We start from the raw sequence: 25,853 nt of genomic DNA on the forward strand, positions 1-25,853 counted from the left end.
AGTAGTAATAGTTGAGAGAAATTAAGTTTACCCAGAAGTAAAACAGGCTGAATGCAGGAGCTAGAAGGGCAACGTGTACTTCATTGAAAAGTACGAGGAAGGTGAGAGAGTACCCTCAGACAAGACACGCGAGTTAAATAAAGATGTCCAAAGGGAGACTGAAAACATCCGAGAATCATTTTGATTTCTTTCAGCAACAGTATCCTCAAATATTCTCTCTGGAATTATTATCTAACTTGGATTATTTTTAAATGATTCCTTTGAGGCTGTGCTGGATTCAGTTGTAGGAAGCACAGAAGGTACAATATCTTTCACTGTCTCCAGGCTCCCTCAGTTCCAGAGAAGCATGTAATAGATGCTTCACTCATGTCCATGGAACATCTGTTCCATCTCTGCTGCCGAAACACCTTCAATCTCTTATTTAAAAATAAAATAAACAAAAAACCACAAGAAAACAACTAAAAAACTCTAACATAAAAGCCAAAGCACTGATGATATTCCATGAGAGAACAGTGGAAGAGACCAAAGTATTGCTAATATTTTCATCTCTGCAGTAGGAGGGAGTTAGGTGAAATGTGCCTGGATAAACTCAAAAGCAAGTCTCAGCCAGTACTGTGAAGGCAGAAATCACAAACTGTCAACAGTCCTTGTCAGTAAGTGGAGGAAATTTCCTTCCTAATCCAGGTATGCTCTGTCGGCCATAAACATCTCCGATTTGCTGGCTGTTTGGACTAAGTTTCCGACTAGAAGGTCAGATTAGGAGATCAAGGACTCAGAGTATGCCAGTGACTCCCACTCTGCATTTGTGATGGTTGGTGACTGGGGCTTGTATGAATGTGGTATCATATAGAGCAACAAGAAGTCTCTAAAGCAAAGATAATACGTATTTGCTGCCAGGATAGGCCTTTGAGACAGTTCCAGTTTGAATTCAGAGGAGTCCTTACAGGCTGCTTGATGTTCAGGTGTGCACACCAAGCACACTCCCTAGTATTGCAGTGTGGTAGAGATTTGAATGTAAATTGGCCTTTTCTGTATCATTCCGCGTGGTTTTATAACGGGCTGGAAGCAACTCTGAATGTTAGCAACTTATTTTGGGCCCTCAGGGGTCCATGGCACTGTACATTCAAATAAATACTGATAAAGAGCAACACTTAGGAAAGCAAGGACGCTCCACCCTATGCTCTTCCATTGGATGAGTAAAGGAGCCATGGGGATTGGAAGGCTGGTAAAGCTTTTTGCTGAGGACCGCTCCTATTGTCTAACAATCTTCTGCATGCTCATTTCTTTTCCAGCCTCTCTACAAGTGGACATTGTTCCAAGCCAGGGGGAGATCAGCGTTGGAGAATCTAAGTTCTTCTTATGTCAAGGTGAGTGATGGCTTATGGCATCGTTGTCTTCATCTGGGTTTGCTGGGAAGGTCAATCAGTGTGTTAACTCTGGGATAAAAGCTCTAGTGGCAGGTCTAGCTGCAAGATCTCCTGCTCTTTCTTTCTCATGTGCCCTTACGGTTTATAAGACTGAGTAGCAAAGGCAACACGTGCTGTTTACTGGAAACAGAAAATATGTTCTCCCTTGAGAGCTGGCAACAGAAAGCAGCTCCAGCAAACAGATTTTAAAATGAAAAACAGGTACTGAAGTGTTGTCTCTAAGCTTGAGCAATAGCCACAACACTGGCACCTTGCATCATTCCACAGCTCTTTGATCTCTAGAATTTAGAATTAAGCCTGTTGTTTTTCCAAATTATTTCTCTAATCAACTGCTAACAGCAGTAATGGGAGTGCTAGGTGACTTGAGAGTTGTTACCTCTGCAACTAAGGATTTTAATGCTGGTGAAAACCTGCATTTGTTGTGACACAATTTAATGTTTGTTCAGGCCACCAACTGCCCCAGGCTGTTCTCCTGCACAATGTGGTGCAATGCTGACACAATCCATGAGCCCCAAAGCGGGTCTTACAATTTTATGGCATTTTCCAAATTAACATCCACGTGTCCTCTTCAGAGGTTATCCTGAAAGCAGCTGGCCTGGTTTCTAATGGGAGGAATTAATATGTTGGAGCACTCACATGATAGCATCCTGAAGCATGATACAGAGCAAATGGGTGCTGTAGTGAGCTCTGGGATCAAAATGCCATCAGAGGACCGCACTTCCTCAGGAGCATACGGACTGGGACAAGTAATGAGGCCGTCTGATCCAGGAGTGCTTAAATGCAGAGTAATTTGTTAATGCCAGTGCTTTAAAAATAAAAGTATACTCTGAGCAAGTGCTGTTGTGATGATATTTGCCTTCAGAAAACTGTGGGATCAATTAAAGCCCCTCCAGTAATAGGAGTTTGTCCCAAATAACAAAGCCACGCTGAGGAATGCAGAGATGTGAGCTACAAGAAAGAGGCAGCCTGGAACCACTTAATAACAATTCTGATTTACACTGCATGCAGCAGGAGGTTTAAGCTGATCAGTACCAGAACTGCTGCTACAGCAGTGTCACCATTTTGGTATGCAAAGTAGCCCAGCTTGCAAATACAGGTATTTATTGAAAACATGATGGAGCTGAAGCAGGAAGAGATTTTTATTTCTTGGGTTGATCTGCATAGTGGAGGGACTGGGACATGGGATCCCAGGATGCATAGAAGGCCATTCTGGGCTAAAATGAGTGTACCCCTTTAGATTATAAAACCAACCTGATATCATTTTTGCAGGACAGCAGCTGACCATTCACAGTGCTGTGAGAGAGAATTTTCTTTGCTTGCTTCTCAGGTACCAGAAGCCCTTCCCCTGGGTCAGTCTTCTGCATAGTGCAACTGGTTGTATTTAATTCTCTCTGTGCACATTTGTTGGGAACTCATTTCACTTTGCTCTGTTTTCTTTTATTGTCCCTAGTGGCAGGGGAGGCCAAATACAAAGACATTTCCTGGTTTTCCCCTAATGGTGAGAAGCTGACGCCGAACCAACAGCGCATCTCAGTGGTGCGAAATGATGACTTCTCCTCCACCCTCACCATCTACAACGCCAACATTGATGATGCTGGCATCTATAAGTGTGTTGTCAGTAGCGTGGAGGAGGGAGACTCCGAGGCCACCGTCAATGTGAAAATTTTCCGTAAGAGAGCGGCTCTGAGGCTATTTTCTGGTCTACCTTGCACATGTATGAGGCAAGATTAGGGAGGCAACCATTTTACCTTCCCAGAAAAGGCTATTTTTAAAGGGGAAGAAAGAGGGTAAAAAGGAAAGGGGATGTTAAGAAGATGCAGCCTTCTCCTTTCTTGGTTTTGAGGGGAAAGTGGGAACTAGGACCTTGGCCTGTCAGGGCATTACCAGCATGTCTACTGCTTAAATTCTCCTGAAAGACAGGAGAGCAAGGGGCAGAAGGAGAAGACTCTAGTGTATCATAAATGTCTGGGAGGAGTAAGCAGAGAGAGCAGCTTTTGTGGATGACAGACATGCTGTGAGATAAGACCAGTCTTCAGTAAAGAGGATCACACCTTCAGAAAGGCTATAATAAGCAATCAGCATGTTGTCCAGCAGAGCCGTGATAGCGGCTCCTCCCCTTCCTGCTGGGAAGCTGAGCACTTCCAAGTTCACATTTTCTCTTTGCAGTGTGGACAAATTGGTGAGCTAGGTAGAGTATTGATTTGGCCCACTGATATGCCTGGGAGGCAGGGCTGGAAAATGGGGTTCCTGTGTTGCAGTGCAGTGCATTGAGTCAGGCACACGTTTATCCTCCCCTTGGGAACATGAGGATTTCTAGAGAACATGTCCCTTTGGTTTCCTCAGGCTTGAGTCAGGAGCACAGCTTGAGGTGTGCCAAGAAAGCTGCAGTGACTTTCTCCTTCCGTTGTTTTCAGAAAAGCTGATGTTCAAGAATGCTCCTACTCCTCAGGAATTCAAGGAAGGGGATGATGCTGTGATTGTGTGTGATGTGGTCAGCTCGCTGCCTCCTACCATCATCTGGAAGCACAAAGGCAGGGATGTTATCCTAAAAAAAGATGGTAAGGCACAAGAGGTGTCTTGGTGCTTGTCCATTCAGGGGTCAAATGTCCATCTCCCATCAGAGCTCAAATCAGGCTCCTGCAAGGGGTTCAGGAGAACAAAATAGTGGTGGTCACAAGGGAGGAGAGAAGCAATTTGTACCTAACACTAGGTCTTAGGATGTGAATGTAGTTATTCCAGGTGCTGTGGTTTGGCAATGGCAGAACAATAATGTTCCCGGCCATCAGGCTGCGACACTGGAATAGGCCAAGAAATGCTAGAAAAAATTTTCAGATAAAAGAAGTCCCATCCGACAGAAAAGCTGCATGTTGTGACACTCTCCAGTCTTCCTAAGGAAAAGGGGCTAAAAGCTCCCTGCAAGAATGTTTCCCTTTCTTTCAAAATGCTGCAAACTATCATGCCCAGAGGGGCATTTTACTGGCGAGAGGGGACTCCAGAGCCCTGACTCCACTTGAGCATTCATTTCTCAGCTGTGTTTCCACGTCTGCTTGTTGCAGGCACAAGGGAACTGTAGTAAGACTTGAACTCTGGCACCATTGGGCAAGAGGGGCAAGTTTCAAATTGCTTGTTGTCTGATACTAATGAAATGTAAATGTGTTTGTGTGTGTATATTTATCTGCTTATCTCTCTGTGTGTACTTACTGTATAAAGCACCAGAGCAGTTTGTCTGCTACCCGCATCTGGTTTCTTTCTTGGCAATGTCAGATCCAGTTACAGCACCATCTCCATTAAATGATGGGAAGGGTAATTTTATTATGCTAAGCCTTGTCTCAACCCAGAAAGGGCAAGGAGAGGAGAAGAACCTCTTACCTGCAGCGAGCTTTCCTGAGGATCCTTGGATGAACCTTCCTTTTGTCTTTTCTAGTTCGATTTATAGTCCTGTCCAACAACTACCTGCAGATCCGGGGAATCAAGAAAACAGATGAAGGGACGTACCGCTGTGAGGGCCGGATCTTGGCTCGTGGGGAGATCAACTTCAAAGATATTCAAGTCATCGTAAATGGTGAGCAGCTTAGAGTAAGGCTAGTACAGGGGCAGGGTAGGTAGCACCTGCACTCCAGGCTGCTGATGGAGATATTACTTTAGTTTCACACTCAGGATTTACCATCAGCTTACTAATCTTTCTCTGCTGTGTCAAATAAAAATGTCCATGAAATTGAATGAGTGTTTACCAGATGTTTACAAGAAATTATCATGTCAAGATAAACCTTAAGTGTCTCATGACTTACAGTGAGGTATTGATCTTGTTGGGACTCAGAAGTGGTTTTGTCCACAATACTGATTTTCTGTGCATCTCCCCACCCCCTGCCCTTTCTTCCCTGTGCTGATTGCTTTGGAGAGCTCACGCATCAAACCTGTTGATTGAAACCAGCAGGCAATGGCACGAGGGTTTGAATTACTAGTGATATCTGTGTGTTTTGCAGAGATTTACAGCGAGCCTTCCAGGGCTCACTCTTGCTCACATCTTCTGTCCTTTCTAACTTGAATGTGGATTCCTTCTCTTCTAGTACCTCCTTCTGTGCGTGCCAGGCAGAGCACCATGAATGCCACTGCCAACCTCAGCCAGTCTGTCACCTTAGCATGTGATGCTGATGGCTTTCCCGAGCCAACCATGACGTGGACAAAGTAAGATGCTGTGTGCAGTGTCCTGATTGTGTGTAAGCATGGATGTTTTGACCAAGGCCTGGAAAACCAGGCTGGAGGGAAAGCAACAGTTTAACTGGAATAAGATTAATTCATTTTTCTCACAAGAGAAAGAATGGCTTCGTAACGGAATCGCAGTTAGCTTCTGTTGCGGGTTAACCCTGGTAGGCAGCTAAGCACCACACAGTCGCTCACTACACGCCCCCCGAGTGGGATGAGACAGACAGTCAGAAGGGTAAAATCCAAAAGCTCGTTGATTGAGATAAAGATGGTTTAATAGATAAAGCAAAAGCTGTGCATGCAAGCAAAGCAAAATAAGGAATTCATTCACGCCTGCCAATGGGAAGTAAGGTGTTTAGCCAGGTCGGCTATCCCAGCTGTGTCCCCTCCCAGCTTGTGCACCCCCAGCCTACTCGCTGGCAGGGCAGTGTGAGAAACAGAAACCCCTTTGACATTGTGTGTGTGCTGTTCAGCAACAGCTAAAACATCATTGTGTTATCAATGCTATTTTGGTCACAAACCCAAAACATAGCACCATATGAGCTACTATGAAGAAAATCAACTCTATCCCAGCCAAAACCAGTACAGATTCATGGAAAAACAAGAATTAACAGCAAAAATAGCAATTTTTCACTGTCCCATTGCATCCCTTTGTCAAGCTGCAAATAGAGATGAAGCTTCATGCTGACCAGACCTGTCTTGTGGGTCAGTTTATTATCATCTGTGGGGAAACATAGGCAAAAGCGGATGCTGTAACTTGCATTTGTCATGCCAGGAGATCCGCATCTAACGGCTTTCTCTTCATTTCAGTAGGTGTAAATTTCACTGTCAGGCTGTGATACAGACTTCAGGTATACTGTTCTTGACATTGTGTAGCCTTTGGTGAGGGTTATGGGAACAAGCTGTAATGTTGAAGAAGCTGATGACAACTTGGAATACTGCCTTGATACGCAAGGACAGAAGCCACCTTTAGTGGTGTTTATAGCTGTTGCACGTAGGCTATGATGTGTGTCAGGAGGTGAAAGGTTCAGCTGCCAGAAGCCTTAAGGCAGGAGGGCTTAGGGAATAGATTAAAATGTAAGCTTTGTAGCCCATAGGGAAAAGAAAAGGTGGTAGTCCCTCTCAACCTGAGGAGTGTCAGTGTAGTAACACAGTTCTAGCATTAACAACAAGCCTAAAACAAATAGCCTTTGATTGGTTCTCCTCCCCAACACAGCCAGTGTGCTTTGTGCCCTGCAGGGACGGAGAGTCAATAGAACGGGATGACGATGAAGAGAAATACAGTTTTAACTACGATGGGTCCGAGCTCATCATCAAGAAGGTGGATAAGAGTGACGAAGCAGAATACATCTGCATCGCTGAGAACAAGGCTGGCGAGCAGGATGCCACCATTCATCTCAAAGTCTTTGGTAAACATGCTCTTACCATCCTCCCTTTCCAATCCAGTTGGCTATTGGTAGCTCACTAGCGCAAGCTGGAAGTAACCTATATATCCCAGTTAATGCCTGATGTGGCTTACCCAGAGCTGCTTCTTTCCAAAGTAAAGAAGCTGTGCATCTCTGCCATCACGCTAGGCAAAACAGATTCTGTGTAATTGTCTGAAACAGATGCCAACTCCATTCTGCTTCCTCTCTGATAAAAGAAATTCAGTCCTGTACAGTGAGTGGTGTGAGATTCACATGCTACTTGAAATATCTTCCAGGCCCAGAGGGCTGAATCCTAATCCAACCAAATCTGCTATTTAGAAGGGCTTTAGCACTTCAGTGGGACTTGCTATAACCTGGACAGGGAGGTGAACTCCACCCCACCACTGTGTGAATGACCTCAAGCTTGCAGGAATGAATCAGCAGCTTTCCTACCTTCCATGAATCTGGGAGTGTTAAGAAATATAATTCTCCCTGTCCCATCCCTCTGCAGCCACTTGACAAAGCTGCTTATCAAAAGGTTAATTTGGGGCAGAGAAAGTACACAGCAAGGTGGAAGACTTGAGTGATAATCCCAGGAATTTACCGTTTGTACACTGTTAAATGGGTTCTACTTCAGATATACCCTCTTCTAGTCCTCTCTTACAAGCCTCAGCTGTAAGCATGTGCAGAAAAGGTCTTCTAGTCCTGCAAGGAGGTACCCTCTTCTCAAACGTCACTCTGCTCCCTTCCCCATATGGCAGTAAACTTGTGCCAAGTCAAAAGCTTTTTTTTCCCCAGTGTTGCTTGTTTCAAACATTGCTGTTGACAGGCAAGCTTCATTCTGAGCACCAACTGAATTAAGGTTGTGTTTTTCTTTTCAGCAAAACCCAAAATCACCTATGTGGAGAATAAAACAGCCATGGAGCTGGAGGATCAGATTACACTGACCTGTGAGGCATCTGGAGACCCAATCCCTTCCATCACTTGGAGAACTTCCACCCGGAACATCAGCAATGAAGAGAAGGTATAACCCTTCCCAAAACCATGGTCTTATTTGCTGGGATCAGTGCAGCTTGTATTTGCCTGCTTCTGCTGATCCAGAATGCATGATAGCTGCACGCAGATGCACATGGAAATCATGGTGATTCCCCTCTCTGTAGTGAGAACACATGCGGTCCTGCACAGACTGCTGAAGGGTCAGCTCCACAGCTGAAGTAATGCCATAGGTGTCGTTTTGTACAAAGAGCCATCTCATTTTATAACACATGAGGATATGCTTTTTAATTTCTGCTGGCATCACTCTGAGTTGAACTAACCTGAAAAGCAGTTGGCCCCGGACCCTTTTCGGAGGAGTTTCCAAAGGGACATACAGTTGCAGGAAGCTTGTGAAAGGGTTTTTCCCTTCTGTTTCCAAGGTGAGAGGTGGGAATGAGCACCCTGATTACAGTGTTGTGCATGCTGTCAGCATGATGATGACATGATTTGGGAGGGTGGTAGGTGGAGAGGCGTGGGGTATTATCTCTCAAAGATGCAGTGGACCAAAATGAGCCTGTTAATTCCTTCTTGCCCTTCTGTATTGGTATTCTAATGCTGCATGTACCTGAAGCACAAAAGCCTGGCTGCCTTTGTGTTCACCTGTTTTGTTGATCACTTCAATACCATTTTGTTCTTAACAGGCAAAAATAATTAGCAGTTTTTCTTTTTTAAGAGAGTACTGTGGGTTGTTTTTTTTTTTTTTTTTTATTGGCCACAATTCCCCTTAACTAGACAAGATGTGCTGTATTACTGTAGATATTTCATAGTAGTTGCATAAGGTGATCAAGAGGCATAGTTTAGAGCTAAAGAAAGCTTAGACGAAAGTTGGAGTAATGAGTTGTTGCTTATTAATAATTTCTAATAACAGGATGCTTCAAGGCTCAGCTAACTTGGGCATACCAGGGGTTCTGACCCAATATGAAGGCAGCAGTTGATAGACTATGAAAGTCTTAAAGCGACAGAGGTATCTGCTGTCAGTCATCCACACACCTGCCATTCTGTACTGTAGCTTCCTAAATGAGCTTTTTTTAATTGCCTCCATGATGTCAGCTCTTCACCATGTTGTTAACGTGTAACTTATTAATCAGGGTGCCAAAGTTTTCCAGCCTTAATTCTTTCTTAACGTCTTTGGAATTCAAGGGCTAGTGTAAATCCCTGCAATGTTTTGAGAGAAATTTCCATTGCCTTCAAAAGCTGTAGGCTTGGGCTCTCACTACAGCATGACTGGGGGACCTGTTTTGACAGGATAAGGTTATTCATGGTCTTGTCTGTCTAGGAGAGTGGTGGGAGGAGCTAAGTGCTCTAGTGCTTCTAGCACCAGATTTTGGATCACAGCCAAGGAAAAGAGCTTTGACAGGGAGAAGAATACAAAAACTGAAATAACACTAAATCGAGTAGAAGTTAGTAGGAGAGCCTGTTTGCAGAGAGTCCCATCTGTCCAGCCCAATTAAACTAACAAGATCTCAGTGGCAAAACTGCTAACCATTTTTGAGACTCTCATATATCCTGTTTGATGCTGTTAAGTTGGTGATCAACATTAAGGGAAATGTTAATACGCTGATAGTTTCTTATATAGATGGGGGGGAAATCAAAGGTTTGAGGTACTACCATGTGTCTCGTACTGGTTCAGACCTTCAGGGCAAAGCTTTTTTTTTTTTTTTTTTGTCATATACCATGCACTTTCTAGGCAGGATTTTTTTTGTGTGTGTTGTGTTTTGTTTTGTTTTGTTTTGTTTTACTTTTTCTTATTCTCTATCTTGTGCTGTAAGTATAGGTGAACGGTACAGATGTCCAGAAAATCCTCAGGTCAAAATAGCTCTGATAAACACTCTATTACCTGTACAACCAAATGCATATATTTTGTTTACTATCCACTTACTGTCTCTGGGATAGAATAGGGAAATGAATGGTCTTTGATGTGGGACAAACAATACTATTTTTAAAATTATCAAGCCCTACTTTTGAATATGATTTAGATATTTGGATGCATCTGTCTTGCTACGTGTTGTTTACTTTTGTAATCATGCTTCAGTCCAGGTTTTTAAAGGTCTAGAGGTGCCCTAACTCCCATGAACATTTGGTACTTCAGAAAAACTTACCTAAACCCCCAAACAAACAACAAAAAAACCTCTCTCTGGCTTAGAGGTTTTCCCCCCCTCAGTCTTTGTCCAAGAACAGAGACAGTGATGTGTGGACAAGGGGCAGGAGGTGCTATAGCCCAAACACCTATGTTGATAATGTCACAACTATTTCAACATTCCCACGCTTCCCTGAGACACCTGTTGATATCCTAGCATGCGTAGCAAAAGATTCTTCTCTCTGTGTCTATGCCTACATAACGTGGCACCCCTTGGACAAAGAATCTTTTGCGTTGAGGATGGTCTGCAAATATAAGTGGTTGTGACTGTGCTCTAGCAAATTCAGATGACTGGCAACCATATACCAACATAGATGAGCAGACCAAACTCCCAGATACTGACATGCTGGAAGCTTCCTCTTGCTAGTAAGCTGGCAGCTTGCATTCTTCTGCCCTGCAGAGAGTGCAAGTAAAATAAAAAAAATGAAAAAATTGCTTATATGTGGTTTACTTTGGTTGTGAATGTAGGAAGATGCAGAAACATTTGACCTGTCAGGCTGAGATTGCTGTCTATCACTACTGCAGAACATAGCAAGAACTAACAGGCCTGGAAAGTCATCAACATGATGATTTGAAGTGGTTTGGCTTTATCTTTCCTCAAGTATTTATTTCTGTGCCATTGTAGGGAGGAGGAATGCTTTCTCTTTGAATGATACCAGATGTAAAGCTGATCAAGCCATATTCCTCATCACCTTCAGTATATTTCATACCCTTTTAAGAGACATGTTTCTTCTATTGCTCTAGCAGAATACTAACTGTGATTCAGTGAATATAGTTTTGATCTGTTGTGTATTGATGTATACAAGTTTTACAATTTTAGTGCAGACATGAGTGTGTTTCCTGTCACATTTTTTGGATGAGGCAATCGCTAACTACTCTTAGACACACTTTCATGAAACAGTTGCGGAGACAGTCCTAAGTTTCTTACCCAGCAGTATAGCTCAGTGTGTGAGGAATGGGAGGGGTAACAGGTGATGTTTTTATGCAGACCTTTTAATATCTTGCCAGAGCTGGCAGTAGGTATATCTGTGGCGTAGGATCTCACTCAGTACTGCTGTCTGGCCTCCCATGCTAGCTATCAAGACCGGCATCACGTTACCATTTTCTCTATGGCAAGTCAAAAATAAAGTGAATGTTTTCTCACCAGAATGGAGGAATCAAAGAACAGAGGAAGCGATCAGCTCTGGTATTCTTCCTCCTTTGTCCTAATTACAGTTTATTTACAGTGATGCAGCAGATCTAACATTTCAAAATTTAACTTAAGTTTAATTTCCCGATATTTTTTTTTTTTTTTTCCTTTTAAGTGGACAATATACCCTGAATACAATTCCCTGTCTTAAATTTGTGTTGTACTTCGCATCTCATGAGATGTACATGGGAATATCTTTGGATTTAATGATCCAGGGAGTAAACTACATTGGCAGTTACCAGGAACTCCTTTGTAACTGAAGATGCTCCCATTTCACAACTTGCTTCCAAAGGGAAGGGAAGATGCTAGCATGTATGAGGCTCTTGGTTCCCCCTCTGTCCCCTGTGAGGTTTAGCATACAGCTTGTGTATCTCTTTGTCTTGGTGAGGCAGAGTTAGTATGAAACTCTCCAGGATGGAGAATGTGGTTCTGCCTTTTTTTCCCACACCCACGAGTGCCATTACAAAGAAAGAGCAAACTCCGGGAGTGTGGGAACGGGCTTTTTTCCTCCTTCATCTTCCTGTTCCTTTAGGTTGACAGAGACTGAACACCAAAGGATAAAAAGATGTCTCTGTTTTCTTGTGTTGTTTTTTTTTTTTGTTGTTGTTTTTTCTTCCCCCCCTCTTTTCTTTTCCAATCCCTCTGTGCTGACACCATAGTGACTCAGTGAATAGGACTGAAAGGGGACTTGTATGGTTATAAGCAAGGCAGTTCCCTGGCTAGTCTGGCTTGCTCAGGTACAAGAATGACTGGTGCATCAAAAAGGGATTATGCTCAATTATTACGGTTGCCTGTTCAGCTTTAAAGGAACTTATGCACAACAGGATACATATGCGTAGAAATTATCAGATGATGGGAGTGTCCTAGCCCATGCAGGTGTCGGTGAGCTTCTCTTCAGGTGGCTTCACCTCGGGCCTCTAGTTACAAGCAAATAACTTGCTTTTATCAGACATTAAAAAATAAGGCTGTCTGTACTGTATTCTAATACTTAAGTCTCACAATGTTCACTAGAAGCACTGTGGAAACAATACTATGTTTTTTTATTCTCATTTCCTAAGCTTTCATCTCCATTTCTGTAATGTCACTCTTGTGTATGCTGTTATATCCACATGTCGGCAATGCTTGTGCCTCACATTCAATAATGCCATCATGGCTGTGATATTAGCAGGTGATTTTTGACTCCTGAACTGAAATGGATCAAGTTGCAATTGAAACAGAGACCAGAAGAAAAAATATTGAAAGATAAATTATAGGGGAAAAACAGAACCCAGCAACTTTGATCTTTCTGAACCACAGTGAATATGGTCCACACTGTTGGTGGCTTTCTCTGAATGGGAAATGTATGTTTATTGGTAAGGTTTGTGCATGTTTCACTGATGTTTGGTTGTCCCAAGCCCAGTAAGGATTGGGTGCACACATCCCTAAGCATAATGAGCTGGACTTTATCAGCTGGAGGTACAAGGTTCTGCCGTGCAGTCTCCGGTCCAGGGCGGGTTGTACTGTTTCAATGCTCTGCAGCTCAAGGTCTCCTACTCCTGGCGCAGTACGCATGTAAAAACATGTACAAATGCATGATCACATTAACGATATGAGTGTTAATGTTAGTCGGTGTGTGCGGGTGGCTAATAAAACAGTGTTAGACAACCAGTTCCGTAAGTATCTTTGCAATTTAGTGACCTAGATAATCAGAATCACTTCCCCAGTATATTGGGAATAGGTTTCTAGAAATGGCGAGATGTGACAAGTGAAATAGTCACTCGATACGTAAAACCAGAAGCAGTCTTTAGGTATCATTAGCCTTTGCTTAATCATTTTTAAGGCCAATTTATAGGACGTTAAATTTTGAATGCAAATCTAAATTGAGGTTATATTGGGAAATGGAAATTGTGATCACCCCACACACATGAGATATACAACTTGGAGCCTGCATGTACACAGAACGCAATGTGGTGCATACACTATGATACCTAAAAGCAACCTTTGATAAACTTTTATTGCTTTTTTTCTGTTGTTGTGTTCTATATCTGTTCTCTCCAGGCTTCGTGGACCCGGCCCGTGAAACAAGAGGTATAAGATTACCAGACATTTAGCAAACTTCTTAGTTTTTTGGTTTTGTTTTTTTAAGCATTACAGATTAACAGATCTCTAGTCCAGTAACCTCGCCAACTAAACCAGCATTAATAATATGAACAAATTAAGTATCAATACATAAAATAAAGAGCTTATAGAGTTAGAAGTTGCTTGGCATGTAGTAATACATTATTGGATGAGCAAACTAGCTGTGTTGGGAGTGAGTAATTTTGGTTGTCACTTTAAAAAAAAAAAAAAGACAATTAAAAATAAAAGCAAATGTAAAATCTGACAAATACTGCTTTCATCATTTTCTTTTATGCTACCAGTGTGAATCATATCTCTCTTCCAGAGTTTTAAGAATTACTAACAGTCTGTATTCTGGGAAAGTATTTTTTTTTTCCAAAGATAGCCTCTTCTGCTCTAGCCAACTCATCTGTTTGCTCATGGTCCTCCTTAAGTTTGACCTTCTCTTAAAGGACAACTGCGTCATGTTCCATTTCAAAATCAATGCGGATAAATCTTTCACAAGTTATATTTCTCCAGAAAACGCTCCAAATTGCTAAATTATTATTTGCCTTTGATTTGCGAGGGTCAGTGAGGGGGTGTGAGATTATGCAGTAACTCAGTTTGGTGCAAATGTGGTTTGTTTTATTTCACATTCAGTGCTGTATTTTAAAAATAATAATAATAACAACCTACCTTTACATGCACCTAATTTGTAGCATTTTTGCTTCAAAATGGACCAGAAAGTGTGTTTCCGAGCAAATAATAGGGGTCAGGTAGAGAACAAAATTAGCTATCAGAACTGGGTGACTTGTATTTGTATTTTTAGGATCAACTTTGGAGGCTCTGCATATCCTGAATTCTTTTTTATTTTTAAGACGCCTTAAACCGTGGAGACTTGGTGTGGCCTAAACAAAATGAACCCCTACTTAAGCACCATCTGCCTTTGTTTCATATGGGGCTGAGAAGATACTGCCCATTCTTACTTCAAAATAATCTGTTGGCATAGATGAATTGTGGCAAGTGAAGGCATCGGATGTTCAGGCCTCATGTTAATTCCTATTACAGATGTCTCCATCTCCCCTCTCCCCCGCCCCTGTGTTTTCACTGTGCTCTCTTTCTCCAGCTTTTTATTAATATGAGCACTAATACTATTAAGCTTGCTGGCTCTAAATTTCTTACTGTGTCTGTGTCTTAAAATATCCAGGTGGTGGTTCTGTGAGAATGTTGAAGCTTATTGTTGCAGCTTGTGTAGACATATCTTTAAAATAGCTAGCATGGGGTCTTCTAGCAGTGTATTCCAGCGGTAGGGTGTCCAGTTCTCAGGAAGCTGAGTGAATACTTGGCATTGTTTCATTCTTCCTATGCATTAGCTAGTTTAAAGTAAGGAAGTCTCCATGAGCTTCAGTCATAGCAGTATATACGGGTGTTAAATCTTGCTTTCCTTGCTTTGGAGGTACGATTGTAGTTGGCTGCTTCTTCCTCTAAGGCACAAACAGCTCTACTTACTATGCACAGTCCATAATGTCTCAGTTCACCGTTCTGGTCCTGCATATACTGGACAATTGTTGAAAGTCATGTTGAAAGTCGTATTAACAGCATATGCTAACAACCCTCCTCCCCCCATTATCACCAACAGATGCTAAAAAACTCAGTTACAAGCAAAATTACACCTCAGTTACACAACAAACTGGTGATGCCTTTCTGGTAAATGGGAGTTAGTGCAACCTTACAAATATTAAGAGCTGCAGATGAGTTCTGGTTAGTGCAGTGCAAGCACAGAGCCAGGAGAGACCACTCGTCTTCCTTCACTGGAATTTGCAGCTGTGATCAGGATTTCTGGGTGCTGTTTTGTAATGACGTCCACCATGTGGAAAGCGGTTGAGGAGAAGATATGACTATGTGAAATTAAGTCACGTATACTTGTTTGTGAAAGGACTGGAAAATCCAAGGGTGGAAGGATGGGGGTAAATGTATTTCCTACTTGTTTCTCCTCTTCCCCTTCGGCACTGAAGTACTGAAATCTAGGCCAGCTTTGTACATAGTGACTATGGGCCATGTGGCATTGTCAGAATTTGGAGAAAAACACCTGCATGTATCTCAGTATAAGTTGTAGTAATTGGTGATATAGAAAACCATCATACCCTTTTCTGTAGAGTGGCAGTTGCTATGGCATGAGTTACTGCCTGTGTCCCTTAGGTTGTCTCCCCATTACTATGAAGCATTCTGTTATCCAAAATCCTCAAAATCAAAGAGGCTGGGTAAAGAGATTACAAGCGTCTACATCTGGCTCACAAGTTTCTACCTATCCTGTGTCTCTAATAGCCAGGAATTATTAGCATCTGATGGTCTGAATTATGACTAGAGAAAACTAGTAGCGTGCTTTCTTGGGTAGACGTTTTTCTCTTTGGAGTATTTTTCCTGATCTTTCTTTTTCTTTACTTGTGCCTTTTGCATTAAGAAACAGAGCCTCATCTTCAGAATCAGTTGAATTACTTGTAAAGTTGTCATTTTACCATGACTGCCTAGCGCTCTTGTTTATATTGGATCTTGACAAAGTGGGGAAAAGGTAGATGACACTGGATGTAAAACCACTTTTGCTGTGATGATCATGTGCTGATATTTTGCCATGTTTATACTCTTGCCTGCTGATGGGGTCATAGAGATGAGTATGTAGAATATTCACCCAATTCATGAGCTAAAAGAAGCTGGGAGCCTCTGCAGATCTGGACTCTTGACATTTATGGATCCTACTGCAATAGTTTCAGAAGTGAGCTGGGTTTTGTAGTGAAATGACAAGTCAGACAACAGGGTAACAATATAGTCAGCCAGTGAAGAAAGATAAAAACAGAATTTGATTGTGTAAGATACCACAACGGACGAATGTTGTGTTAAGGGATCCTTCCCTGGTTCTAGGAACCGATACATGAAACACCATATGTACATGAAATAAAGAACTGTTCCCAGCAACACAAGTGACCAAGCACAAGAGAGGGAGTGGAGTTTGTATCTTGTGGCATTGGTCAGCGGTTGCAGTAGAGCTGTACGCAGGTTAGAAGAGAGAAGAAAAATACATCTAATTGTTTTTGTGTCATCAAAGCATGCTATTTCTGTGCATATGAAATTTGACTAGCTCAAATGAATTAATGTTCAGAACTAACAGAGGTAATCACATTTACTTGTAGAAACTTTGTCAGTCTCGGAGATTGAGACCAGTAGCTCAGAATAGAAAGAGGCTTCAGACCCAGAGGGTCTGACCACTTCAGATACCAGAGATGTAGTTTGCGCTACAGCTCAGTGCATTTGGCTGTTTAATATCCTCAGGGTTTTTACTCATAATGTCATACTTATCCTGCATCTTCCAAGAAAATTAATGCTCTTGGAGCATTAATTGCATCAAGTGTGGCAGGCTGCAGCAGCAGGCGCAGCCATGAGGGTACCTAATTTGTTCACTTGTGCTTGTGCCACTTTGGAAACTAGATGAGAGAGTTGGTGCTTTAAAGCTTCCAAGCTGAAGCACAAGCACCAAGAGCTTGCACGAGCACCGAGGTGGAGGGAGGAGTCCATGGCCTCATGCACTTCGTGTATTAAGAGAGCACTTGGGCTTTGGTCACAAATTGGAGACGGGGGAAAAAAAAAAAAAAGTGATGTGGGATGGGATTGCTGGGTGGCTGCAATACCTTTGAGCGGATGATAGCCTGAATTTTCCATTCCTTGTGTCTCTGTCATGGACGTCCCCACACTTTCTTGCATGTGGGAACAATTTCTAAACTGGCATATAACCAATGCAGATTGCCCTAGAATTTTCTTGAAGCATCACAAGACCTTGAAGCAGGGTTGTCTCTAGAAGGGTCACATAGTTTTCTTACCCTGTTCACTGTACCTTGTTCTCTTCAGTGCTGTGTTCAGGTGAAAGTTTTGAGCTTTCATTTGGCCTGATTCAGCTCTGAGGTCTGGATCTGTTCTTATTAATGCCGTTTTGAGGACATTGAAATAAAACAAGTAGCAGTGAAAGAAGAGGAAGGCCTGAATTCTCTGAGTGGAAACACAGTAGCCATTGGGGAGGTTTTCTACAAGAGCATGCTGGCAAAAATTTGTAACCAGAGCTGGATCTCTACAGTTCTCACTCTGGGAAGAAGCTTGACATTATCTAGCTGTCCTCAGACATGTAGTAGCATCTCATACTTTGGTCCTTCATTTAATTTTTTCGCTTCTCCTGGGTGCTTTGAATCACTGCAGTTGGCCCTGTGCGACAAGGAATCTTCTTGTTGCTTTTGGAAATGCCTCTCTGTGCCCATGATTTCACCTGGCCTTGGGTGATCGCTTCTGAAGTACTGAGCACTGGAGGGTTGGTGTGAGGTAGACTTGCATTTGTTCCCATCCCTTTAGTCTGCACCACAGGCTCAGAGCTCAGCCTCTAACTCTCTTTTGCTTTCCTGCCAGACCCTGGATGGGCGCATCGTAGTACGTAGCCATGCCCGGGTGTCGTCCCTGACTCTCAAAGAAATTCAGTACACAGATGCCGGAGAATATGTATGCACCGCCAGCAACACCATCGGGCAGGACTCCCAAGCCATGTACCTTGAAGTGCAGTGTAAGAAGTGGAGGATGGGGTGGGGAGGGTGCTCATGTGTTCAGAGAGGGGGCTGTTTTGATTTCCTTTTCCTGTGACGAGACTGAGGCACCTACAGCTAGGGAAATGTGTGTTGTTTAGGTAGAGGGCATGGGAAGCAGCTCTGTCTGAAATAATTTTGCTGGAGACGTGTTGCTGTGTGCGTACATGCAAATGTTTGCTCTAGCTGTCTCCAGCTGGGGTACTGTTTGCACCTTGGGAAGATCGTGGTCCGTCAATCTGCCGCAGTCCCATTTGGGTGCATGAGAGTCCTTCCCTAGGAGAACTTCCTGGTACGCACTTCCCTAGATGGATAGTATGCTGTCTGCTCCTCCTCCCACCCTGTATTAGGAGCAGCCTTTGGGACTGAGTAGGTTTCTTCCTTATGTCCTTCAGAAAAGGACACCACCCATCCCCCTAGATGAGAAGACAGTACCCGTTTCCTATATTAGGTTCCCTTCCCCCATTAAACTGGACCCCAGCCAAGGGATCCTTAAAGTGAGGCTGACTGGACTACTTTAGGAGATTTTTTTTTTGGTTCAAATTGCCTTCACAAATGTGTCTGTCTTTCAGATGCCCCCAAGCTTCAGGGCCCTGTGGCTGTCTATACCTGGGAAGGGAATCAAGTGAACATCACCTGTGAGGTATTTGCATACCCCAGTGCTGTCATCTCCTGGTTCCGGGATGGACAGCTGCTTCCCAGCTCAAACTACAGCAACATCAAGATCTACAACACCCCATCAGCAAGCTACCTGGAGGTGAGGAAAAACAAGGAGGGGAGAAGGCATATGCAGCCAGGAAGGCTCAGTGCTATCAAATAATTTATGTTCCTGATGTTGAAGGTATTAAGTCTTTTGTCAGGGCACTCTGTTGGTAGACAAGTAGTTGTGTGGTGTTTCTGGCACATAAATGTTAAGAAAATCAGGTAATAGAAGACACCACCCCAGCCTTGCCTTTAACTTTCTGCCCGCCGCATTTCTCCCCTCTGTGGACAGCCCTCAGAGTGTTAGCACGTACTTTATTGTGGCTTCTTTCCCTGGCAAAATGCAGACTGCATTCACAGAGTGAAAAGGGTTTTCTGATCCGAGCATGAGCCTTCATTCCTTCCACAGGTGACACCAGACTCTGAAAATGACTTTGGGAACTATAACTGCACTGCTGTGAACCGCATTGGCCAGGAGTCCTCAGAGTTCATTCTTGTGCAGGCAGGTGAGCATCCCAGGCAGGGAGATAAAGAAATGCGCATGCAGCCCTTGACCTGAGGTGACAGAGCGATTGTTCTTTTCTAGTTTGTGTTGGTGGGGTAGCAGGAGAGCCAGCTTCTACTTTCAGAGAGACTGTTTGTAGTTTTTTGTGTTGGGATGGGTTGTAGATAACAAGATCCTCAGTATCTCCGTTTCCTTGTTTCTGAAGGGTCTCATTCTTTTGTGTGCTTCCACTTGACAGAGCTGTGATCTTTGATTTCTGACGGCCATTGCATATGTGCATGTGCATGCATGTGTGTTTCTCAAAATCAGCAAAATATCCCTGATAGTACACATAGTGCAAGACAGAAACCTCAGAGCACTGTGTACCAACGGAAGAGGTCCAGTGTCTGACTGTCTGACAGACTGGAAGGGCCTTTGGTGTCCTCTCAGGGCTGCCATAGAGACAGATTTAGGAATGATCAAGCTATGTATTGGAGTGCCCTGTGAAAGAGACTGTAGGGACAGAACAGCGTCCAGGATTCTCTTGCTACTCTGCTCTGGTTGCCCTCTTTTGAAGAAGGTACTGTAAGTCTCTAGCCTCTTAAAGGAGAGACAAGATGAAGGTCTCTGTACTGTTTAATTAGCATTCTTAAAAGCCCTCTTAACAGCCTTCCCCTCCTGAGGGAAGCCTCAGGCCTGCCCTTCTCCTCTCCTTTGTGAAGCCACGACAAAGGTGTGTTTAATATTCCCAGTTCTCTGTTTTCTTTGCCACCGGAGCTTGTTTCCCACTGTCTTCTGTATCACTGGTTGTCTTCCCTTCCTCCCCCAGATACTCCGTCCTCTCCTTCCATTGACAGAGTGGAGCCCTATTCCAGTACTGCCCAGGTGGAGTTTGATGAGCCTGAAGCTACCGGCGGGGTGCCCATCCTCAAGTACAAAGCAGAGTGGAGGGCACTGGGCGAGGGAGAATGGCATTCGAGGTTGTATGATGCAAAAGAAGGTAGGATGATAAAACAAGATGTTACTTCCCCCACCTGCATCTCAAAAGACTTTCTTTCCTTTAGGGGAAAGGCAGAGTGGAGGGTTCCATAGCTTTGCAATTTCAGCTCCTATATGAAGGCCCCAGACAGGTTCTTAAGCATTTGCTTTGCAGTGACACCTTGAATTTTCAGTTGGAAATGAGGGCCCCACTGTGCTGATAGCTCTACATGTGTGACAGGGCACCAGCCTTCTCCACCTGAGGGTACGTGTTGTAGCACTACGTTTGTCTCTGTATCCCTTCCTTGTTCACACCATCCTGTCTGAATAAGGGGAAGAACCCTGTGCCTGGTATCAAATGAGGTTTTACTTGCTGACTGGGGAGTGACCGTGTGCTTCCTACAGAAGGCTTTTCAAGTCTTGTCTGTCAGCCCCTTTAGTCACACTTCAGTTCCCCTTGGAACATAAACCCTCCTATTCCAGAAGCAAGTCTAACTCCCATTGCACCCTGTCTCATTATAGCAATCTATAGGAATACACGCTGCTTAAAATGCATCGTTAAGTTCAGTAAACCAAAGAAATTTTGATTTGGGAGGACTATGAAGAGGATAGTTCTATTTCAGAGCTGAATCTTCCACCGCCAGTCCTGGCTGGAACTGAAATTCTTCTTTTAGGTCCCCACTGGAGTGATGTGATCATAGCTAGTCAGGTTTATTTTTCTCATTTCTAGCTTTGTGTCTGTGCAGGAAAATAAGCTTATTTCTTTCTTTATATCACGATAACCCTACAGCAGGTTCTTTCCATCTCTTAGATTATTTCTGATCTCCTTATAGATTGTTAAAGGAGAGAGATGGGTTTCTCTCCTGCTAAGGGCGTTGCTTTCGGTTGGATTGTGCAGCCTAATAGATGAGCAGTTCTAGGTGCTATGTCTACTACAGTCAGAGCCCCACAGGACAGTGGTCTTGAAGAACATTATTCAGGGAGCTCCCTGGCACAGGCCAAGGGCTGATGCCCTCTGGTGTCTACCACGAACTCCGCTACATCCCCTCTAGAGAGGCTGTGGCAATACACCTCGCTAATCAGCTGGTTGACACAGGGGTGGTAGCTCTGACCTTTCTCTTTGTCTGCACTGTTTATGTGAGGCTGGGCCCAGAAGAGGGCTCTGTTACATGGGGTGAGCATGGCAAAAGTATACGATAGAAACATGGCATTTATCATTGAGTTAAAGCCTGAGCCTTTGCTTTTCCTCCCTTGTTTCTGCAACAGCAAATGTGGAGGGTGTGATCACTATCACTGGCCTGAAACCTGAAACAACGTACTCTGTGAGACTGTCTGCGGTCAATGGCAAGGGTGTGGGTGAGATTAGCCTGCCATCCGACTTCAAGACACAACCAGTTCGTAAGTAAAACTGAAACCTCCCTCTGCTTCTCTTTCCTTGCATCTTTCCAGGGAATCTGTCATGCATGGATGACACCTTCTTCTCTTGCAGACGTTGCTGCACCCTTTGTTTTTGTTGTGTTTTTTGATTGTAGTGAATTTCATTACTAATTAAAAATCTTTGAAGGTAGGAGGTGAAGGAAATACTTATTTGCACTGGTTTGTGCAAAGAGAAGGGGCTATGCAGTGGATAGTTTTAATAAGAAAAAGCAGCGAGTTGAGAAGAGCATTGGTCATAGAGAATGTAACGTCATTGTTGCAAGGCAGGTTTTTTGCAAATCGGAAATTAAGAGGTTCAGCATAGGACTGGCCATGAATTGTGAAGGGAGAGGGAGGGAGGGGGATTTCTCTTTTCTGCAAATCACTGCTTAAGATGCCTATGTAGCATGTAAGATGATTTCCACAGCCTCTTGTCTGCTTTACTCGGGTAATCTTCCACTCCAATGGTAGGATGCTCTGCTGTGGCCTAACACTTTCCCTTCTGTTTCAACCAGGAACAAAAGAGGCAAGAATTAAAACCAGAGAGTTATTCAAGACAGGAAGGAGAGAAAGAGAAAAAAATGTGTAGAGTGGGTAGTGGAGATGTGACAAAAGCAGACAGGGGAGAGGTGGTCTCTTACCGTTGTACACAGCCTCATCCAAATATTAGGGTCTGTATTCAACCACCCACAACCCCAGGTGTTCTTCTTTCTCATTCCCCTTGCATTTAGATCTACAGCCTATTCTTCTTCCCACTGTCGCACCCATACTTGTGTACCTATTTCATAGCTCTTCTGAAACCACTATGCAGGACCTTCTCCTGAATTCAGAGCTAGGAATATTCCTAGCCCATGTATGTGCATGCTTTGAGGCCCTGTGAGCTGTGCATGGTCTTGATTTTCGTCTGCCTCACCAGAATTGCTGAGCAGTATGGGACAGTACACATACCTTGATGCTTTGAAATCCCAAGCCCTGTGCAGTAAGCCAGCCCTCACAATTGATGTCTAGTCTGTTGTGATAACTCCTGTAACCTACCCCACTCCCTAGGGTTGGATTTAAGACAGCTGGTGGTATTTTGATTTTCCAGCTCCATGTTCTCTATCTCCTCTTCTCACCTCTTCTACATTTTTTTTTTTTTTTCCCCCTATCTCTATCTTTTCTTTTTGTCTGTGTTCCATCCATGGAAAAACTGCAGGCATCCCTCACTCACGTAAGTGCCTCTCTGCATTTCTTTCACTCTCTTTTTATGTTCCTAGAGTGTTCCTCTAACATACATAACATTAGCTTTTAATATAGTACCTTTTTCCTCTCAGGGTCTTTAGAAATGAAGTAACTGGTACTGTCTGTTTCCTAACAAGACTGACACTAGAATAGTCATCCTACTATGGGTATTACTGCTCTTTTTAGAACAGAATTATGAATTAACATCTTTGTCTTTATTGTAAAGCATGCAATTCAAGTTTTTAACTTAGTGATTGTCTAATAATAATAGTTAGCATGTTGATTACAGAGTGGAGTAGTGGAAGGCTTCATGCTTATGAATCGATTAAAAATTTTCAAATTTTAATGAAATGTAGATAATTCAGGAAAAAAACAGGAGAAACTTTTAGCTAAATTGCAGATCTGGTTTAGACCAATTAAGAGCCAACCAAAAATTTCAGAATTTTGAATATCTTCACAATTTTGAAAGCAAAAATTTCTAAGAAAAAAAAAAAAAAAATCACATTTTTTGCCTTTTCTCACTAATACTTTTTACTGTTAGTAGTCTTTGGACAGTCTTCCAGCACTTGTGTAGATTGTATACCCAAATAAACCTCATACTAAATAAAAAATGCATGTTTCCCCCTTCCCAATGCAAAATGAGTTAGAGATTTGATGGATATGTTTAATTGTCAGTTGAGTTCAGTGAAACATTGTATGCTCCATAGCTTTGTGCCTGTCAAATCAGAGTTAATTAATGGCAGCCAAAAGAAACCTCTTTATCTAAGTGAGCATTATTCTGTTTATTAAAGTATGTGTCCTTGCGGTGAACTGTTGTTATTCCCAAGATTGCGTGGGCAAGTTTTATGAAGCTGCTGTCGCATTCTTTGAGATTTCTGAAGCTGAAGTAAAAAAAGGAAAGGTTTTGTTTTGGTTGTGTGTGGGGTGTTTTTTTTGTTTTTGTTTTTTTACCCTAATTAGAGGATTTGAATCATGCTTGTGCTATTTTTCCTTAAAGATTGTGTTATACAAAAGCTTGGACTTAGTGGACCGCTAATAGGATGAATGGATTGGTAGCCAAGATGGATGAATGAACGGACAGATGGATAGACAGAATTGCAAATTGCAGTGGTTACGAAGGGTCAACTGGGAGACACGTTTCCAGAACATATGTGCAGTCTGTTCCCTAAAATTGTTTGGAGCCTGTTAATTTCAGTAGAAGTAATATATCCCTTATATGAAGTTAGTCGTGGTTAGTATTATAACTATCAGGCAAATGATTTGGTCGGCCCTTCTGAATTGGATATACACAAGGGAGATAAGGGCTTAGGTGTTCAGTCTCTGTGCAGATCAGTACCACAGGAAAAGGGAAAAGATCCAATTAAGAAGAGAGGAAAAACAACATTAAAAGCTTTGTTTCAGCCACATCAACAGATCTCTCTGCCAAGCCTTATGTTCATCACTTGGGGACAGGTACGTGGCTTTGAAGAACATTAAATCACACTGGTAGTAGAAATTTTTGCCTCTTTTTTTTTTTTTTTTTTTTTTTTTTTTTTTTAATGTGTCAATCGGCTATCAATCAGTCTGTAGTCTCTAACTCTGCTCCCTTGTAGGGTAAGTTCCATTTCTTTTTTCCTCCTTTGTGGGCTATAGCGTTTTTTTCATTTACAAATTAAATTCTGCTGATGCTCTTTCAAGCACATTTATGCCTTCCAGCTGTGATCCTTCTGATCATTTGGTTCTCTACTTCTTTCTCTGCTCTCTGGGGTTCTCAAAGCCCATCTCAGATCTTGAGCTGGGTTGCAGAAATGGTGAAGAGACTGTTGGCACAACAGAAATGCCGTTTTCGTCTGTGCTGGAATTCCAGTCACACAATATTACTGGTTTGTGGGCAAAGTCAAAATCAGGAAAAAGTTGGGTGTCCCCTAGTTTGGAGTTATTTGAAGATCACAGAAATGTTTCAGAAATTTTCAGAAAAGAATATAAAAACTGTGTTTTGACACCAGTCAAGGCTGTATTTTCAGACTAGCTGAAGCAACTAGTTTTCTTTGCCCTGTTATTTAAAGTTTCTACTTGAGTGTAAAAACTGACACCATTTTTTAATGCCTGCTGGGATATGTCCATAGTTATTTTGTTGTGTTGTTGTTTTTTTTTTTTTTTTTTAATTTTTGTTTTTCTCAATAAGCAAAAAGTAGTTTATTTCTATCTTAGAGGCACATGAAGGCCCAAATAATTAGTGATAATGATGTACTGTACTAGCACAGATGAGAATTGTGGGGTTAGGAGGATATCTGTCTAACTTGACGTGGGTTTGTATTTTCATCCCAATAATTCACTGTTTTTCTGCGTTTCCTTTTCCTTATAAATCTGAAGACAAAGAGGCTGCACAGAGACCTTGTGAATGGTTTGTTTTTGAGCCCCAGCTGTTTCTTGCTATTGTGCAGGTGGGACCCAAATGTGTGTTAAACCACAAGAGTGTGTGTGTATGGGGTGTTTGTTTTTGATATCAAAATATCTTAATATAAAAACAAAAACAAAAACAAAAGAACAAAACAATACTAAAATAATCCCTAAATTCCACCAGGTCCTAAGCTGGCAATAGGATAGTTAGCAATGGCCTTCACCAAAACAGTAGTCATGTAGGCTGTGTTTTGCTTCTATACAGAGTGCTGGCCAGCATCTCTGCTGGCCTTAAATGGCATTGGTTTGAACTCCTGGGATCGCTGGTGAACAGTGGTGTGTGTTCAGTGATCCTGTGTTATGAGAAAGTTGGTTTAAAGCAAGAACTCACAGAGGATCCAAAACGCAGGTCTGGCAAAGTGCACTTACTTTGCTGGTGCTCTGTGTCCAGAGAAGCTTGGTCTGACAAAATCTTACCAATTTGTTTTTTAATTTTCCATCTTTTGGCAGTATTTAACGGGAATCAACTCCCCTCCTCACTTTGCTTTCTCTTTCTTTAGCAAGTACTGCTGCACCCACCTCCTGTT

The 25,853-nt window shown here is 42.7% G+C and overlaps 1 protein-coding gene across 3 annotated transcripts in view; it reads left to right on the forward strand.

Annotated features, from left to right (window-relative positions):
• The window catches only part of NCAM1 (neural cell adhesion molecule 1), a gene marked incomplete at its 3' end in the record, with an annotated part of 147,347 nt that overhangs the window by 85,153 nt on the left and 36,341 nt on the right, over positions 1-25,853 (forward strand). For 2 of the 3 annotated variants that reach the window (XM_082330582.1, XM_082330581.1), the window contains exons 2-14: positions 1,293-1,367; positions 2,878-3,096; positions 3,842-3,985; positions 4,852-4,989; positions 5,495-5,612; positions 6,870-7,039; positions 7,918-8,060; positions 13,435-13,464; positions 17,917-18,067; positions 18,659-18,843; positions 19,198-19,294; positions 20,102-20,272; positions 21,517-21,648. In XM_082330582.1, coding sequence (XP_082186708.1) covers positions 1,293-1,367; positions 2,878-3,096; positions 3,842-3,985; positions 4,852-4,989; positions 5,495-5,612; positions 6,870-7,039; positions 7,918-8,060; positions 13,435-13,464; positions 17,917-18,067; positions 18,659-18,843; positions 19,198-19,294; positions 20,102-20,272; positions 21,517-21,648 — 1,773 coding nt within the window. The remainder of the gene's footprint in view (positions 1-1,292; positions 1,368-2,877; positions 3,097-3,841; positions 3,986-4,851; positions 4,990-5,494; positions 5,613-6,869; positions 7,040-7,917; positions 8,061-13,434; positions 13,465-17,916; positions 18,068-18,658; positions 18,844-19,197; positions 19,295-20,101; positions 20,273-21,516; positions 21,649-25,853) is intronic. The other variant, XM_082330580.1, reaches the window with a different exon arrangement.

Source organism: Platalea leucorodia, assembly GCF_965183815.1.
Source record: "Platalea leucorodia genome assembly, chromosome: 20".
NCBI classification, from domain to species: domain Eukaryota; kingdom Metazoa; phylum Chordata; class Aves; order Pelecaniformes; family Threskiornithidae; genus Platalea; species Platalea leucorodia.